Genomic DNA, 18,378 nt, shown 5'->3' with positions numbered 1-18,378 from the left:
GTTCATAACCACTTTTAGTTAAGTCAGATCTATTGGCATCTATATGGAGAAATATCTTGCTGCTATAAACTGTTGTTACATGTAGCTTGTTTTTACATGTTCTGATGTGCCTTTCTGTGTTTCATTCAACATGGATTTATGACTTTGGAGCTCATGAACAAAATCTCAGAAGAATTCTTACTACACTATAGTTTAATTTGTTAGTTGTAACTGGCAGTGCATGTTAAAACTCTTGTTCTGTTACACTACTCGATTAAATTTCTTTCACCTAAGTAGCTGCTTAAAAATACACAAAAACAGCTTGTTATAACTTTTATTGCTTCCAAATGGACCACACATTATAAAAGGAGTATTTCATAAGGCAGTTGGTAAACTAATTTGTTAAATTTGCACTTGATCAAATGGGTTATATGCACCACCCCAAAGTCTCATACCCCAACTCACAATTAGAATCAGATGGATGTGGCCACCTCAGTTGGTTCAGTTATGGCTTGTTCAAAACACTTGAGCAAGGTTGTACTGTGCTGCTAAAAACAGCATTTACATTCCTTGGTAATACAGACTTGGGATAGGAATGTTTAGCTACAGCATATAGTACAGTACTTTTGAGGAATTTCAAAGTAAACACAATTTTACACACACACACACACACACACACACACACACACACACACACACACACACACACACACACACACACACACACACACACACACACTGCATGCTCTGATGTAAATTATGGCCAATGATGAAAACCTCTGTCCTAACAAATAAGTGAAACTTAGACTTGTTGCTGTTCAATAATTATGACATTATAATAGAGCACGATGCACATAAAACTGGTCATCATTCTGGACAATATTCTCTGGCCTATAATGATCAAATGTCTTAAATGCTGATCTTGAATCAGTTTTGGTCTTTTGAAGAGAAAAAATGAACTGATTCTAAATTAGCATTCCTAAGGAACAGATTGCCACTAACACAGTCAAAACCTTGGCAGAAAGAATAACACCAAAATCTATAGCTATAGTCAAGGAGGATCAGCTTCCTAATCACATATTTAGTCTTAGTCTAGACTACAGGAAAGGAACAGTAGCACTGCAGTTTAGTCTGTGTAGGCTTAATTCATGTCTGGGAAACTGGCCTGTTTTTGGCAACATAAACAAAGAAAAGCTTATGAGTAGGCCATTAAGCATGACAGGTGGAATACAGTTAGATGTGATTGAATTGGAGAAACCACTTTGGGGTGCTTTGCCCCATCTGAGAAGCACTAGTGTAAAGTGACCCCTGTGAAAATGTAATTTAATAGCATCAGACTGTATGGTTTTTCATTTTACATGACACGGTGGAAAAACAACACAACAGTCCACAGTCAGCCCTATCGCATATACCTTTTAGTATAACTGAAGCCATTTCAAGAGTCCATTGGGTTGTAAGCAATTTGAGAACTGGAGCAGCTGGGGTCCTTGACTGTATAGTACCACTGCATTCCCTCTGACTATTCAATATGTTTACAAATCTGAGCTGCTCTGCTTTGTTGTCACTGCAGGAATGTGAGTAACCCAAATATGGGAGGAGTATAACAGGAGGGTGAAAGAGAGAGAGAAGGAGCAAAAATAGCATTAGACTGGAAGTCCTCCACAGTGTAGTCAGGGGTCCAGTGCTGGGGGAGGGGGTTGTACCAGCCAATCCCTGTGCCAGCGCTGCCCAGATGATGGTATGGCAAGAATTACACGGTTTTCCTAGCTGTGAGCACTCGGACGATGGAGCCCACACCACCTGCTGAAAGAGCCTGCATGCACATGCGTGCACACACACACACGCACGCACACACACAAAGAGCACTAATACTTTCAGCTACAAAAAAAACTTTGTTATTCAAAGTAACAATTTAAAAAACAATTTATCTTAAAGGGGAAGTTCACCTAAAATCACATCTGAAGAACTAAGACTAGGAACACACCGATACCGACTACAAGCAACTCATACGCATTCTGTCAGCTCACTGTTGCCCATTGTCGGCTGTGTGTATTTTATACTTGAACACACCAAACACTACAGCTGATGAATAACACGCATGTATTTTGTGTCTGCTTGAAAGAAAATACCTCGAAAACCTCTGCTTTCTGAAAATGCATGCTTCTTATAATGATTATATTGAGTTCTGAGCGACTGCCACTTGTTCTTGCGTTCCTTCCTTCCATAAAATTGTATATGGTTATGTCAAGGTAATGACAAATGTCACACCTGTTCTCTACATAATTAGCACAACAAAACTACTTTCCATGTAGCAAAATACATTAGCCTAGCACACTGCTAGGATTAATTAGATTAATTAGAATCTACAAACCTTTTAAAGACATTAAAAATGATGTAATTTGGTTGGGGTTAAGCAATTGATGTGAAAAAATGGAGGTGCCTAGAAATCATTCAATTATCAAATGTTATATGTTGAACCCCCATTTAATGTCACATTAACCTTGTGCGATGCTTAGTGATCTCCCACCCCCACTACATTTGATTGCTTAATATTAGTATTATAATAGTATCCTTAATAGTAGTAGTAATAGTATCATTATTAGTATTGTAATAGTATATTGTATTAGTATTGTTTTGTACTCTTTCAGTTTTGCTCACTCAATACAGTCATGCTCATTTTACAACAAAATAACTAATTTCTGCAGACACTCAAAGTACCTTTTCATGCCACTGGAGCAGGACTGCACTGCTGTTCTCCGAGGGCCGTTCGAAGCCTTTGTAGATGTACTTCATGAGGAGGTCCACTTTAGTTTTATCCAGAGATTGCACCGCCTTTTCTATGTCGCTACTCTTAAAAGCCGTGAGGACTTTTAGGACAAGGCCCTCAGCGCGGTCCTGCATGCATGTATAAATGAGCTACTGCAAACGTGCAACACGAATGTACATGCAATGTATACATAAAATTAAGAGACGTTATCACAAATTTGAATGGGTACTAGGTTCAGGTTATGTTTATCAATCTGCAGTCTGACTTAATTAGAGGTAACTGACCTTGACGTTCTGGTTCTTGGTGTTGATTGGTGGGTTTTTCAGCACCGCCTGAAGCGCCCCCATCAGGTTTCCTGTGTGCAGCGCTAAGGAAACCGTTCTAAAAGATGCTGCTTAACTGAAGGTATCACGTAGTTATAAACACAACACTGACGACAGTTATAACGTAGTTATATACACATATTACTGAAACACAGCAATGCTACAGCGGCCTAGCTGCCGTGTCGTTTGAAACAAACTTTAGATACATGCCTGCAGGACTGCGGAAGTCTTCCTGCAGAAGCATCAGAATTGCTAACCTATTTTATTTTTTATACTTTAATAAAACATCTACATTCAAACGGCTGCAACGCCAGAAGATCTGCAGTACTGATTGCTGCAGCGCAATTAGTTAAGAGAATCCAATGAATGAGAACGATCACTGACTTAACGCAAACGACAGATACCACACCCATCGTGTCTACGCGCTGTCAGTGGTTAGGCTTTTAATGACGGACTTAACTAAGTATACAACAATTTAACCAAAATGGCAAGCCGTTCTCAGCACAGCAAGTGCAAATCGGATGAGTCAAACAACAATGAACAAAAAGGATATTGTCTTATTAGAGAATCCACCTCAGCCTCATCCGGACCTATTTGGTTTTCTCCGCCGTCTTCTTCGTCGACAAACTTGTTCTCGTCGTATTCGTCCACATCTACCTTTCTAAAGCGGTCAGACACCGTATTCTTAGACATGTTCAAATGATTTAAAAATCCTAAAAACCTTACAAAAATTGAAAGCTAAGACCGGGCCTCCGGCACTTTTCAGGAACAAGTCGACTCTTCTTTCCGTCTGGGTGCTTCCGCAATTACTTCCGCGTAGAGCGCCACTAGTGGTGGTGGCCGTACGGCGTTCATTCCATGTATCACACCAAATTGGCCGCTAGGTGGAGCCAAATTGCTTTGTTCACGCTCCCGTGAAACGTTACATTGCTAGGGCCCTACAAAATTGGTCAGGTTCGCGAATTTTAAAAGTTCACAAATAATAAAACAATTAACTAGCTAGCTGCACAGCTAAGAGTAACCTAGTCTTACCAGGCTATCTTGCCATGCTAAGGTCATACCCTCCCTTAATGGAGCTGTAATCGCTAAAGATTACAAGATGTTAAAGTTAGAGATGTTAAACCTCTCTCGCAGAAACGAAATTACTTGTTTTCTCTCTCCGTGTCATAGAATTCATCGATAGGCACCACTGTGCTGACGTTACAAGATGCTGGAGTCATCAAAAAAAGGTTGGCATAGTGGTTCATAACTACATAAGACAAATCAATATATCGGTATTATTCAATTTGAAAAGACATAGCATTTCATTGTTAGTATTGTTGGGGCCTATATCTACCATTGTCCTCTTCATTTATCATTCTCCACCGACAAATTATATTGTGAATGTGCATATTGTAGTCCTTTCTGTCTGCATCTATCTGATAGTCCAGAACTGTTCCATAATGTTTTTGAGTCATACCAACAGTAATTATAGGAGGCGATACTTAGAGAAGGGTCGATTTATACAACCTATTACATAGTCTCTGCGCCATGTTACCTACCAATGACTTGAGACCCTTTCTTCTGTGATAGTCGTATCAGTCTCATCAAAAATCACCTTTAGTTAATTTGTCTAGATACACCCGACTGACTCCATGAAAAGTTTTTATTGAAAACAAGTATACAGTGTCTGTTGCCATGCCGTTTGTCGTAGCCATCTTCAAACTCTTCAGTTTGTCACCACAGGTCTGCTGTTGGCAAATTTCAGGTGGCAAACCACTCTCAAACCAGCAGGGCCACTTCCATGTGTTAAAAACTCTTGCGTGTCTTACCAGTACTCTCTAATGGCAACAAATGAGGTACAGTTTGTACCTGTACATTTATAAAATGAAAATTTTAAGATAGATATACACAATGAAGCGGCCAATGAATGGCTTTTGTTTCTAATGAAATGGGTGGTGCATATATTGCCATAATAGACAAAGTGATATGTTCTACTGCAGTGAAGCTGTTATAATAGAATTTTCTGAAGCTCATTTTATCAGTCTTAATGTTAACCTGTGTCCAGTATTACCCATACAGTTAAAAGTGTTTGATATATGAAAACCTGAGTTGTTCTGCTCATATGCTCAATGAATGAAATAAACATGAAATAATGTGTACCTCTAGGCTTCATCATTGATCCCTGTATTTCTACAGTATTCTAGATCATTGGTATATTGGACTCTAACCTACTCTACTGGCTAGGATGTATTATATGAGTAAATAACAAAGCACTTCAAAGCACAAAGCATTTCATATTTATTTACATTTACAGCACTTAGCAGACTCTTATGCAGGGCAACTTACAAGTCTGCTAAATGCTGTAAATGTAAATAATTATAAAATCACAAACAGGCTTCAAATAATTCACACACAACTTAACAAATAATATTATACATGATTCATAAATATAATTAATTATGTGGTTACTACATATAAATAACACTAACAAGTATAACTACCATTCAGAAGTATTCTACATTAACTACATACAGTTTTTAATTTTAATTAACATTCCTAAGGGAATGAGCGAAATACAGTTTTAAGAAACAACGAAATCACTACTGATATTCTTCAAGCACAGACTCAAACACCTGGCAATGTGTTCAGTTTATCCTATGTGACGGTCAGCATATGGCAATAGTGTAATAATGGAAATGTTTGTGTAGGAACATAAAACCGAGCATGAAATGCATCATTCCGCTATGCCACAAGCACAAGAATTTGTAAGAGGTGTGCACACAGCATGCCACATCACGCAGTCACTTTCGACCCATCCCAAAGTGGGCAGAGACTTGGGGCCGTGCTCACAGTGTTCAGTTCCACTTCTTATTACTGCCATCCCTGGGGGTGGGGTGTGGACGTTGGGTAACTGTATCCATTAACTTTATAACTAATGTTCTTCAGCATCCAGTTCACACACACAATGGAGCTATACTGAACCCGCAGTTTGTCTTGGTGACCTTCCATTAACAGTTGTACGTTGGCAAATATGAATTTTTGATGTGTTTTTTTTAGTTATAAACAGAAATGTTCTCTGGGTGTCAGGCAGTGACTGTCGTGCTGTGGTTTGGGCCTTCTGAGGCCCAAACCCCACCTCTGACTGTCTTTAGAATGCACAGCTCTCTCATGCCTTGAGACAGCTTTTCAATGCAATGCATGCCACTTCAAACTAGAGGATGGCTTTGTAGATTGTGGAAGACTACAAAGAACATATCAGTAGGATGAAATCTGAGATGCAAATCTCTTCAAACCCAAGAGTGTCTGTCCAAAGCACACAGAGACAGTTCAAAAGACAGCAGGAAAGTAAACTTCCCCATCATACTGGGTTTTAATGGAATGCATCTGATTGTGCATGTTATGTACATTTTAATGTATTGACCGTTGAACCAATGACGCAACACCCAAGTCCAACTGCTGGCTGACCTTAGCTCTTCTTCAGTCTGGTATTCCCTACTATCTGTTCAGTGTGTCCTTTTTTGCGACACCTGGATTGCGTTTTTGGAGCTTCTTGTTTTCGATGTCATTGAGCGAGAAGGAGGCCGGACATTGGGATGGGTTCTCCCGCCTCTGTAGAATGCATTCTTTGATGGCATCTTTTATGACCTGCAGAACAATACGTAGAAATCAAAGGAAAAGAGGAAACACAGCGACAGTTACATCTTAACGAGTCTAAAATGTTACACTCCTTTCTCTTGGTGGATGAAAACATGGCCAGACCTCTATATTGTTGAGAGTGTTGAATTCCATGAGGTCATGAAGCTGCTTAAAGGCCTGGTTGGAGTACTGGAAGTTGAATGTGGAGTAGGGAGTCTCAGGATCATCAAATATGTCAAAGTCAGCAAATTCCTTCTCCTTGTCTGTCTGCCTGGGTACTCCTTCAAGGCAAAAGGCAAGGAAGACCCAATATCAAATATTTCATGTGTATTGATGAATTAGTTTCTTGTCTGCTGCGCTACTCATTAAACGTGTTTACACATATTTGAATACACCCCCATCTTCTTTTTTAATTGTATAAGTAATGACAAGGCTGTTGTAGAGCTACCTGTATCAAAGCATTCACTTTTGCAAAGGCATTGGCTCGTATGCTTTAAAGCCATAACAACAAACAACAAAGTAACAACAGCTAACATTAAAAGTTTTCAGAATGAAAGGTACTTCCAAAATCAATTTTTAGAACTACATCCTGTGATATTATAACAACACGTTTTTCACTTGGCCCCAAGTACCCCAGTACTCCAGAAACACACAGATAAGCTCTATTTACATTTATGAACTCATGCTTCCTCCCCAAGAGTCCTTACTGTTAGATGTTTCAATACTTGGTGAAAAAAGTGCCAAAAATTGCTTTAAAATTAGTCAGTAAAATGTCAGGGGCTTTTATCATTAAGAGCGACCAATGTGCTCACCAGGGGCCTTGAAGTCCCGGAAGTGGATGTTGGCCAGAACAAAATGAATGACAGTGGGACAGTGTTTGTCCCCCTTCCTGGGCTTGAAAACGTAGCACTCCTTCAGGCCTTCTCGGTCAAACACCCTCACGTCTATTTTGGGGAAAGGAAGTTTGTTCATGCGTGCCCATTTCTCCGCCAGCAGCAGTTCCTGATAAAGATGCCAAAGACAGAGCCATATCAAGAGGTAATCTTCTTGAAACATAAAACGACAGTAAAAGTAAAAGTTGAATTAAAAAACGGCCTAATTAAAAGGTGTGGCCATATTAAATATGCAGAGGGCACACACAGGAAGCTTACATGGTTTATATATCACACATAAGCAGTTCCTCAAATAAAGTGGCTAAGTCAGTGCAGTGACCATTGATGCACTTAATTTCAAAAGTAAAAACAGGTCCATTCAAACAATGTGCACATAATTTTAAACTAGACAATAAGTTTGTCTCTATGTTAGAGTGCTTCTCTTCACATCAATGTCACTGTGTCTGTTATGAGCACACTTAAGGTAGTGTGCCTCTGTTGAACTAATTCCATTTCTGCAGCTTTTGACACAGTTACAGCTTGCACCAACCTTAAAGGGTGGACTAGAGTCGCTGGGCCTTGCTGAGAAATCAAAGGAAATGATAAGGTCAACGCCCCGCTGTGGTCGCAGGATAAGGGGGTACGGCAGGTTAAATGTCAGGCCGCTATCCACCACGTGAATCTTCTTACTCCGTACATCCAGGGGCTCGTAGATACGTTCAAATTCATCAGGATCTGTCAAATGAACCAACATCCAGGAAGAGCCATTCAGTTATATTTTATAAGGTGATGAATTGACACTTAAATCAAAGAAGTTACTGTGTTCTTTGTGCAGGGTTCCATAAGATTCAGGTAAGGGGGACTCTTTTTTAGAAACATTATTTTATATTATGTTTATGGCTGGTCTTAATAATGGTCTTGAAGTAAGTATCTCAGAGCAGGCTATGCCCCTGATAAACCATCTGCACATTTTTTGTAGCAGAGCTCATCTTTAGTTGTGCTGTGTTACTGCAGAAACAGCAGAAGCTGGCAGTTAAGCTTATAGTGATGCAAAACATCATGTGACATGCCTCTAGCTACCGCCAGCTTTCAGCTTCATGGCCAAACCTGTGGCGGCATGCAGACGAACGAGTGTACTGGCATGCAGATGAACTTGTGTTACTTTATTTCATACATTCTGCTGGGACAACAGCTTCTCACTTCCTTTCCTAGGAATGTAATCTCCACGGTGCCTTTTATTTTCACTGTCAGTTAAGACAGACAGAACCTGTACAGGAACTTACAAGGCTAAACTTAGATCTATCCTGTGCCGAAAACCAGCTCTGGTATCTTAGTCCTCCGAGAGTCCTGTGTCAAGTCTGCCCACCCCTGATCATACAAACCAGACCCTCTGTTCAAACCCTGGAACACACTGGGCTGGCGTAGGCGCACCTGTCACGGCGTCCACCTCCTCATCGACAGAGACCTGGTGCATGAAGCAGCTGCCAGGTGTGATGGGCGCCGTGTAGTTCAGGTTCAGGCCCAGCATGAAGTTGTGCACCTTGCCGGCACGGCCCTCACGGGTGTTGAAGAGTGCCGTGTCTCCCACCATGGAGGTGAACATGCGCTGCATCCAGCTTACCTGGGCATGCCGCTGTCTCTCGTCTTCCACCTCTACGCTTTCTGTGCCCACTGTGGGGTGTTTTGGGCAAAGATAGCGAAAGAAAGGCAATGAGAAACATGATACAGATGGTTGTGTGTGTGTGTGTGTGTGTGTGTGTGTGAGTGTGTGTGTGATGCCAGGTAAGTAATTTAGTGAAGTGTAAGAACAGTGCACCCCTGTGTGGTTCCTCCTCGTTATCGGTGGTGTCATTTCCAACAATGTGCTCTGGTTTAATCTGCTCTAAAAATGAGAGACAGATGGCCAAATGAACATCGACAGTATGTTTGCAAGGTTTCATGCAACTCTGCAATTAGCCACTTGCCTGGGGAAATGGCACATTTTCACGAAAACTCAGTTGCAATTCATACAGCATGCTTTGGTACATCAACATGAACATTTGTATATATTTGTGTACATTTGTGCGTCTAAGCAGTTTTTCTGTCTAAGCAGTTTCTTGATGGCCTTTAGATTGGCTTTATGTCCTGTAGTATATTTGTCTATTATCATCAGAGGGGAAGTTGTTATCAGACTGATATCTGACTCAGGCTGGTGTAAAGTACTGTTTATTCACAAACAGCACTATGTGTTAGTCATTTCTGTGTAACTGACACAAGTAGTTCACTGCCAGGAAACATGAAGGAAAGACACAGTGGGGTTACTGCATGGCCCTTCCTTTCAGCATGTTCAGTACAATGGGCACTGGACTCGATGCTATAAATTCCATTCTGGATGGCTGGCAGCAAGTAATTGCATGTGAGAGCATTTTGTGGGAACTCAGGTGTATGTACCCGGCTTTGACCTCATACGGACCACTGCCCATCACTGCTTGCCCTCTCAGAGATACGCTCTTCCAGTGTGCCAAAAAGCGAGTTAACCTCTGAAGAGATAAGAGCCCTTGTTGAGACTGCCCCTTACCAAGCTCCTCCTCCATGGTGCTTGTGCCAGCGGACTCCTTCACCCCCAGCACTCGGTTGAACAGGATGGAGAAAGCACTCCCCCACACACCTAAAACACACATTCATACCAAGTTCACAGCAACTTTTATGACTTCCTGTGCTGTACTGAGGGGTGTCATAAAGGCTGTCTAAGACGGTGACAATGTGTAATACTGTAATATATGGAACCTAAAGTCTCATAGAGCATCTGATTCATATCAATTGCCGTCATAGGAATGCACAAGTTAAGCCTGACTTATGTACGTATGGCAGACTGACTAGACCAAACACTATCAGGTCGTGGGAGCCTTCAAGGCAGATTTCAACAACTTTATTTTGTCCATGGTAACAGGAGAACTATCTAGTACTGTGGGCTGTTTATAATTACAGCTCTCTCTCTCTCTGTCTATGTGGAATTAAAGTTGAAATGCACCTACAGCAGCAAAGTGTCTCTGGTTAAATATAACCAGTGTGTCCATAACTAATCATAATAAATTGCATGTAAATGTTCTCTTTGTCTTGAGTTTCAAAATTTCTTGGCACAAATACCAACAAACTACATGAGGCTATGGTTTGGGGGCTTGGCAACATGAGAATGATGTGGGCCGGCCCCTTACCCATGAGGAAGTGCAGGGGGTTCTCCTCATACTTCTTCACCACACTGCCCATAAAGAACTTGCAGCCAAAGAGTTCAGGAGCCATGAAGGTGCCATACTTGGCCATGCCAATCTCATACGGACTGAACTCCACCCAGTCTGTCATGGGGAAGCGCGTCAGGCATGTACATGCTTGCAGTGGGAGGCAGTAATGTTTGCTCAATGACATCAATTCCAGTTCAGGGGTCTCCAGTCCTGTGGACGTGCTGCTGTGCATGGTTTCCAGTTTTCTCTGCCCCGTTACACAAACACTCCCAACTCTTCCCTGTTCGACCCCCCCAGCTCAGTAGCTAAAAAATCAAGCTCTTCTTGATCTGGATCAGGTGTGAATAGGAAACATGAAACCGTACAGGGCAGCGGGTCCATAGGGCTAGAGCTGAATACCTTTGTTACAGTCAAAAGGATATAATACAGCACAAATCACTTGATATGAATTGAATATTGCCTAACAATCAACTTTATTGTTGTGTCTGACAAACTACCTTCCTAAAAATAGGTTTTCCATAATAGATGGTGGAGGCAACATGGTACCGCCCCCGAAACAGGTCGATCGTTACTCTTGTAGCCATCAGAAGGTTTTACATAACCGCACCAGCTCTAAACAAATCCAGGCAAATATAGCTTGTTTGAGTCTCTGCGATGGCTGAGGTAGGCCCAAGTGTAAAATGTTCCAAACAATACTGACTATTTCACCACGCCACTTTGGCTTTGAGCTGCTGTCCGCTGCAGCATATACACTTCAGAGAAGGATGTCAACTTGTTACTGGGTTTGGCAGTTTTAATTAAAGTACAGATAAACACAGCTTATTTATGATCTGTGTATGACACAAATAATCTGGTGAAGGCATGTGTTACTTCAGTTTATAGCACTGTGATGATTATGGAAATTTGAATGTGAAACCATAGAGGATCTGCAGACAATGTTACCCTGCACATTCTCTGCACAATGCTTTTTTGTGCACATTATCATTAATAATAAATGCAAACATGAATGCAATACAAAGACGTGGTTTCGGTGTGTTACGCAAGTAAGTTGGTGTTACCAGCAAACATGAGCTCAGACACGTTGGGTTTGACATGGAGGCAGGTATACAGTGGCAGGGGGATCTGGCCGTCATTGATCTTCTCCTGCATGGAGCTCAGTTTTGTGTCCATCCGCTGTAACACCCCCCCACCCCCCCGCAACACACACACACACCCACACACACACACACACATACATATCATGACTTCTACATCTTGAAACTCCAATTTTAAAAGTCTTGCATTTATACCATAGCTAGAACCAGCCTGACCCTTTTTGACTTCTTGATTTATAATTCTAAAGGAAGTTCCCAAAGACCTGAAAGCTTGTTGGAACATGTCAGAGCAGAGGAAGGTGTTTTTAATTTACTTATCCCTGGTTTCCTTTGCCACACACCAGCATTAAGCATGCTCTGTGTCGTTTTAAGATGGGCGAATTCAAGGGACAGAAATTATTAATAGGCCTGTATGACATAGTGATTTGCACACCTAAATGATCTCAAAAAACATCACAGCATGAAAATCCAATTGTATAAACATATTAACTGTATACAGTTTATGGCATAAATAGTTGGTATGTAGTCTCAACTGCCTCAGGCTAAGACAGAAATACTGGGTAAATCATCATTGCTTTATACATTTGTAAATGAATCTCTGCAAGTAGCCACTTTCTTTGGATGGAAAGAGTAAAGGAATGCTGTTTTAACTTTGACTAAAACGCCTGCTCGTCAGGTGGTTTCATTCAGCCATATTAAGGGTGTGCCCCCTCTGCGTTGTTTCCAGATGCCGTATGAGAAGATGTTTGTCGTGGCACTCAGCTTCCAAGCTCCAGATATGAGATTTCCATTAAAACAATTAGGCTGTAATCATTATAAACAAATGAACAATGCAGATTTTCTAATGCAGAAGACTTTCAATCTGATGTTCATAGTTAGCATGAGAAAGATGGAATGTCAGCTGTGTATAGCAATGGCAGTCAACGAACCAAATGGTCAAAAGGAGCCCGGCTGCAGGCTTTGCACAGGAACATACCTAGCGCTGCAAAACAGCTGCGAGTGAAGCTATAAAACACACCCCCTGGATTCCCACCCATGTTGTAACACTTTCCAGCTGGTGTTGCTGGCTGTCACTCTAATCATGTTTTACCCAATCATTCATTTGTGCAGAGCACTAAAGCAGCAAATGATAAATGTAATCCCATGGCAAGAGATATTCAGCAATCTGAGGTTTATTCATGCAGTTGTCAGTTCCATAATTATTACTGTCTTTTGTCTGCATGGTTTATGAATGTGTTTTTTTGCGAAATATCTACCCAAGACCAACACGTTTGCCAACAACTTTCTTAAAGGCAACGGAGTACGGAGGCAAACACCTTCTGTCTAGTAATATATTTGAGAGCCACATGAAAGGTATTCCAGGGCAAGGGCATTTGCATCAGGGTACGTCATTCATAGATTAACAGTGTACACAGCACTCTTTGTACTCCAGCAACTTGAATACAGATACAGCACATGAACACTCTCCCCAAACCCATCACATATGTACACCGTGTGCATGTGCATTCATGCATAGATATAATCTGTGTGTATGTGTGTGTGTGTGTGTGAGCATGCATAAGTGCATGCATGCAAGTCTCACCCCAGGTATGAGCGTCTCTCCGATCAGCATGCCAAAGATGTCGGTGAAGGTGACCGGCTGGCCGCCTGCCTTCTTCTTCCACAGGGCTTTGATGTAGCGCTTGATGTGCAGAGGGAGCAGCAGCTTGAAGGGACTGCTGCTTACACTCTTCATCAGCTCCTGGTTGATCTCTTTGGGACCTTTGGCTGGGAACTCAGGGTGTGAGTATAGTGTGGACATGTACCTGTACAAGCACCCACAAATAGTCAGACTGCATGCTTCCATACATGCCACTTGGCCTGATCTGGTTTGTCATGCTCTAGTAAGAGAGTGTATGCTGGAGAGAGAAATTAATCTACACAACCACAGACAGTGGTTACACTAATAGTACAGTATGCACCTCCTTAGTATGAGAGGTTGTGACTTCCTCTTCTCTTTATGAGCTATACATATCTATAAATCACCGAATGTCAATATATGCTCTCTAACCCTTTAGGTCACTAAAACACACACCATGTGGATCCAGATAGTCCAGCCACGTAGGTAGCACATTCCAGCACCCCTGACTCGTACAGGGCCTTCATCACCCCAGAGAAGCCAACCATGGCTCGGAATCCACCGCCAGATCCCACTATGGCAATCGTCGGAACCTGGGCACAACGAGAAATACAGTAAGACAGAGTCCTGACAAATACAAGGTGTCATCCTGTGATAAGAGCCAGAATTAATGATGGAGCTGGGTGATAGATACTGTGTAACATATATGATACATAATGCAAACTATATGTTATATATTGCATTATATACATCACATAGTACTGTATGTACTGTATATAATGCTTTAATAATTCTGTATTTTAATTGTACTTGTGCCCACCTTAAGGCATTTTACATACCATGACATTAGCACTTTTTGTGGTATTTAAGGTGCCAGAACAAGTTAAAAATGGTGCCACTTGCGAATGACAGGTAGACAGAAACTGGCGTGTGGTCTGAGGTCACCTCTTTGGGAGCTGCGGGCAGGAAGCGTGGGTTCTCCATATTGAAGAGCTTCTTTATGCCGAGCATGACCCTGTCCCGGCGCTTCTGCCTATAGAACTTCTCCTGCTCGCACAGGGTCATGCTGAATCGTAGGTCTGTGGACGTACTAAAGCACATGCCGACAGCCGTTAACAATCTAACCGAAGGTCTGTTTTATACAAGGCCATGGTCCATATGGGCCATGCTAAGCGAAGATGGAAAAGATTATGATGCATTATGATGGACTTACCACACTTCGAGACACATCTCTAGGTACACCTTGGTGGTCTGATAAAAAAAATACAAAAATAAATGTTTTATATATATATATATATATATATATATATATATATATATATATATATATATATATATATATATATATATATATATATATATATATATATATATATACACACACACACACATATATATAAATACAAACACACACACACATACATATATATGAGAAAATATCTTGCTGTGTCTGATGCCTTGTTCAATTTCATGTTCAAACTGCATGTTCTTTGTAAAGCACAACCCTCTACTGAAATCCTAACCTTAGAAGGATCCAGCATGCCAAGCATTTAAAATCCTGTCTGCCCATTGACCTCTTTGTAGCCTACCTTGCCAATAGAGAACGTAACCATCTCTGCCTGCCCCACTTTGAGTTTGTCGATACAATAAGTAACTGTGCCAAGAGTCTCATCCATGACATAGTTAGCATCCATTAATGTCATCTAAAAGGAGAAAAGTGAGAATATGTTGGAGACCACAACATCATCTACTTTACTAAATCATTTAAATCACTGCAAATCCACATTAAATCAAGTGATCAGAAGCTGGTCATCTTCATCACACTGACTTCAACAGAAACTGCCCACCTCCAGCACATTCTCTTGTTGGGGGTCCAGAAGGAATTCAAATGTCTCGTTCCATTTAGGATTGATGTCATTGTCTATGTGACGTGTTCTTTTTCTAGACTCTGGAGCTGTTGGGACTGACAGCTCCACATATGGGTCCGGCGTGTCAACTGCATGCGCATGCGCACACACACACACACACACACACACACACACACACACACACACACACACACACAACATGCTAAATCATTCACATTACTGCAAAATATCTAAGTAATGGACTATACAAAAAAGATGTGTATACTTACGCAAGTCCCCAAGTGCTCCTTTAGTGACATTCTCTGCTTTCACTACAGTCACTCTGAATTTATGAGAATACTGATGTTCTACCTGTCAAAGCAAAAACACTGATATTAGTGAGCAATGATTTACCCTCTAAAAAGTAATGCCTGAAAAATACAACAACATCAAACTGCTGTAAAATATACTGTCATACATTGTACAGTTGCGAGTGGAAGAAGATTAGACTTAATATGCTCATATAAGAATTCACTTATCAAGCCGTACTGGCACCTTGGCTTGTTAGTGAGTTATAGCTTCATTTGTGAGTGTGTATACTATAAACACTTGCATATAACTCTTTCTACAATAGACAAGATTAAAACTGTTACAAACTGGTGTCTTGCAAAACAATGCCAGGAAACCACTGTTTTCACAGGAAAGTTCCTGTAATGCTGAACCAGTTCAATAAAAAAACTGGATGGAAGGCAAATATTCTACCTATTAGTCATCTTTCTTTCTAGTCACTGGAACATGATTAACCTGATACTGGTGGTTTTAACCCAAAACAACAAATATTCACTGAAATACTCAATATTACCTCTGGGCACCAAAAGTTTAACTTTTTTTTTGTTTGTTTCCCAATACCTTATAGTACATTTACGCTGAATTTGAATCCATTTTTAGAATTTTTATACCAAATATGTTTTTTTCTATCACATATGCACATTTTTACATTATCTATTACTTATTAATAAACAAGTCTGTTATTACACTTAAATTGTGTACAAATGCAATTCTAAAATGAACAATGTTTTGTCTATATTTGGCCTCAGCAACATCCCTCTTCAATGTCCAGCAGTAGTCTGCCAACATAGATGGTATCCACATTCCTTGGTATTGCTTTTCCATACTATACATAATGACATATGAGCATACTAGCACAAGAATCTTTGGGTGATAGAAAAATTCTGAAAACATATTTGGATTCAGTGTACAAAAATACATAATAAATATGCATTCATATTTCTGTAAAGATTTTTTTGTAAAAAGCAAAATCACTGTCAAGTGTAATCAGACTTGACAAAGCCTTTAATAACTATGACCAATTTAAATACCAGCACTTACTATAATAAATTGATGGGGATCTATGGAGGACATTCTGTTAGTAAGGGAACGCTCACAGTGAGGAAACAGCTTTAGAGGTCAGGAAAGCCTCTCATGTTTGTCCTGAGAAGCATCTGTCAGTTCTACAGAACACAGAGAAAATAATCTGATTTTAACAAATTCTCTTCCCATCTCTCTCTCTCTCTCTCTCTCTCTCTCTCTCTCTCTCTCTCACACACACACACACACACACACACACACACACACACACACACACACACACACACACACACACACACACACACACAGAGTATAGCACAAAACACGTAAATCGAACAGACCGTTTCTGTGCATCTAAAGACACCCACATTTAGTTGCCTAACGATATCTTCCGACATTTAACAGGGAGAGCATTCGCTGCTGCTCTCTACATCAGCCTCGGGTTTCACTGCGGAACTTATGGGGCCTGGAATATTTACAGTAGGGCCGACAACTCGGTGATAGAAAACGAACACCAAACCGGTCCCCCCGTCTCGAAAAGATCATTACAGGACACTTGTCCACGACATCGCGCGTTTCTGTAAAGTAACTGTTGAGAAAAGTAAAAAAAAAGAAAGTTGTAGTGTAACTTTTTTTTATTGTGAAGAGCATAGCTTAATAGCGACTAATGTCTGTTGGATGTGAAATTTAAGGACTAGAAATAAATTATTACAACACTAACAGTTGGTCGACCTAGTGGTTACAGACATCTGGTTTGCATGACATGTATACACTGTTCAGCTAAAATGTAACGCGAGAAACCTTACCTTTACCGTAGGTAAGAAGCATGTCCGACAACCGGCAGCGCTCCACTTTGGCCTCTTTCGCAAAAACTTTTTCGTAGTCGAGGCAGACAGGAGAAAAGAAATAGGAGCAGCTACTTTTCCGCCTGCCTTCGGTCGGTGCACGCCCCTGGTTTTCCTCCAAATACATTATGTGGTTTCACATCTGCATATCACATGGCTCCATGAAAAATAACAGAAGCAGTCAATAATGGTATAATTTATCCCTGATGTAGCTGTGTGATTATTTTCGATCCATTTTATGCGTAACAGCAAACTGTCACAGTACTGAAATTTTCTTTAAAATGAAAACAAGAAAATGGAAAACTATAGTTTGTTTGATAGGCCAAATACGTTTTTTAATATATGTAATACAAATACTACAAATTAAGAAAGGAGCTCTCTCCAAAACATCCCGTTTCTATGGAAAAAATACATATATTTATATTTATTTATGAATAAGTAATATAGAATTAATGTCAAACGCAATTGTCTTGTCACCTAAAAATACGAAATAGAACAATTATTTCTAAATTGTTCAACGTAAAACGTACTATAAGGTCCACCTATTTTGGTTTGGAAAGCAAAAAAGTTTTAATTTTGTTGCCCAGTGAACTGCTTCTCATGATAACGTTATCATACTATCTAGTCCAGCAGAGGGCGATCAAAATTTTGCTTTACGTTATTTTTCCCCATTTAAAATTCTAAAGCGTTGGAAACACTCACCATCCTTATCGTCAGCAACAACGACATCAGTAGGTTTGTTGTGACCATTCGGCTCCGGAAAAGAACAAAAAAGGAAAAGGCTGTTAAATAAACATGAGCCATGATTGAGGCGGTGGAGCAAACAGTG

At 40.6% G+C, this 18,378-nt stretch overlaps 2 protein-coding genes across 5 annotated transcripts; both read right to left on the bottom strand.

Moving 5' to 3' along the window:
* Nucleotides 1–299: 299 nt before the first annotated feature.
* On the bottom strand, nt 300–3,859 carry arpc5a (actin related protein 2/3 complex, subunit 5A). The gene is made up of 4 exons (XM_027027481.2): nt 3,623–3,859; nt 3,031–3,103; nt 2,698–2,874; nt 300–1,792 (listed from the first exon to the last, which is right to left on the bottom strand). Exons 1-4 carry the CDS (start codon nt 3,760–3,762, stop codon nt 1,730–1,732), a joined length of 453 nt encoding a protein of 150 aa, XP_026883282.1. The 5' UTR covers nt 3,763–3,859; the 3' UTR covers nt 300–1,729.
* Nucleotides 3,860–5,476: 1,617 nt separating this feature from the next.
* Nucleotides 5,477–18,334, bottom strand: pla2g4aa (phospholipase A2, group IVAa (cytosolic, calcium-dependent)). Of its 4 annotated transcripts, none has more exons than XM_027027909.2 (20): nt 18,252–18,334; nt 17,511–17,706; nt 17,073–17,293; nt 16,726–16,847; nt 15,627–15,708; nt 15,337–15,485; nt 15,079–15,192; nt 14,703–14,740; nt 14,435–14,579; nt 13,946–14,082; nt 13,454–13,676; nt 11,836–11,950; nt 10,754–10,891; nt 10,117–10,206; nt 9,376–9,441; nt 8,991–9,230; nt 8,110–8,294; nt 7,500–7,689; nt 6,811–6,968; nt 5,477–6,696 (listed from the first exon to the last, which is right to left on the bottom strand). In XM_027027909.2, exons 4-20 carry the CDS (start codon nt 16,756–16,758, stop codon nt 6,547–6,549), a joined length of 2,253 nt encoding a protein of 750 aa, XP_026883710.2. In that variant the 5' UTR covers nt 16,759–16,847; nt 17,073–17,293; nt 17,511–17,706; nt 18,252–18,334; the 3' UTR covers nt 5,477–6,546. The 4 variants fall into 4 exon arrangements, with proteins under 4 accessions (XP_026883710.2, XP_026883735.2, XP_026883718.2 ...); XM_027027934.2 differs by having other exon boundaries at nt 17,184–17,293; XM_027027917.2 differs by lacking the exon at nt 17,073–17,293.
* Nucleotides 18,335–18,378: the final 44 nt, after the last annotated feature.

This window comes from Electrophorus electricus, chromosome 15, assembly GCF_013358815.1.
Source record: "Electrophorus electricus isolate fEleEle1 chromosome 15, fEleEle1.pri, whole genome shotgun sequence".
Lineage (NCBI taxonomy): Eukaryota > Metazoa > Chordata > Actinopteri > Gymnotiformes > Gymnotidae > Electrophorus > Electrophorus electricus.
Note: the sequence above shows the minus strand (reverse complement) of the source record. Positions and strands in the feature narration are given on the sequence as shown.

Bases quoted from the DNA above. Each gene is read 5' to 3' on its own strand.
- pla2g4aa (XM_027027909.2), bottom strand. From the start codon at position 16,758: ATGTCCTCCATAGATCCCCATCAATTTATTATA. The intron at 14,741-15,078 runs GTAGGCTACAAA...TTTTTTTATCAG, and splicing joins TTACGTTCTCTATTGGCAAG to ACCACCAAGGTGTACCTAGA. The intron at 11,951-13,453 runs GTGAGACTTGCA...GGGGTGTTACAG, and splicing joins GAGAGACGCTCATACCTGGG to CGGATGGACACAAAACTGAG.
- arpc5a (XM_027027481.2), bottom strand. From the start codon at position 3,762: ATGTCTAAGAATACGGTGTCTGACCGCTTTAGAAAGGTAGATGTGGAC. The intron at 2,875-3,030 runs GTCAGTTACCTC...ACATGCATGCAG, and splicing joins CCAAGAACCAGAACGTCAAG to GACCGCGCTGAGGGCCTTGT. The intron at 1,793-2,697 runs GTACTTTGAGTG...ATGTGCATGCAG, and splicing joins TGCTCCAGTGGCATGAAAAG to GCTCTTTCAGCAGGTGGTGT.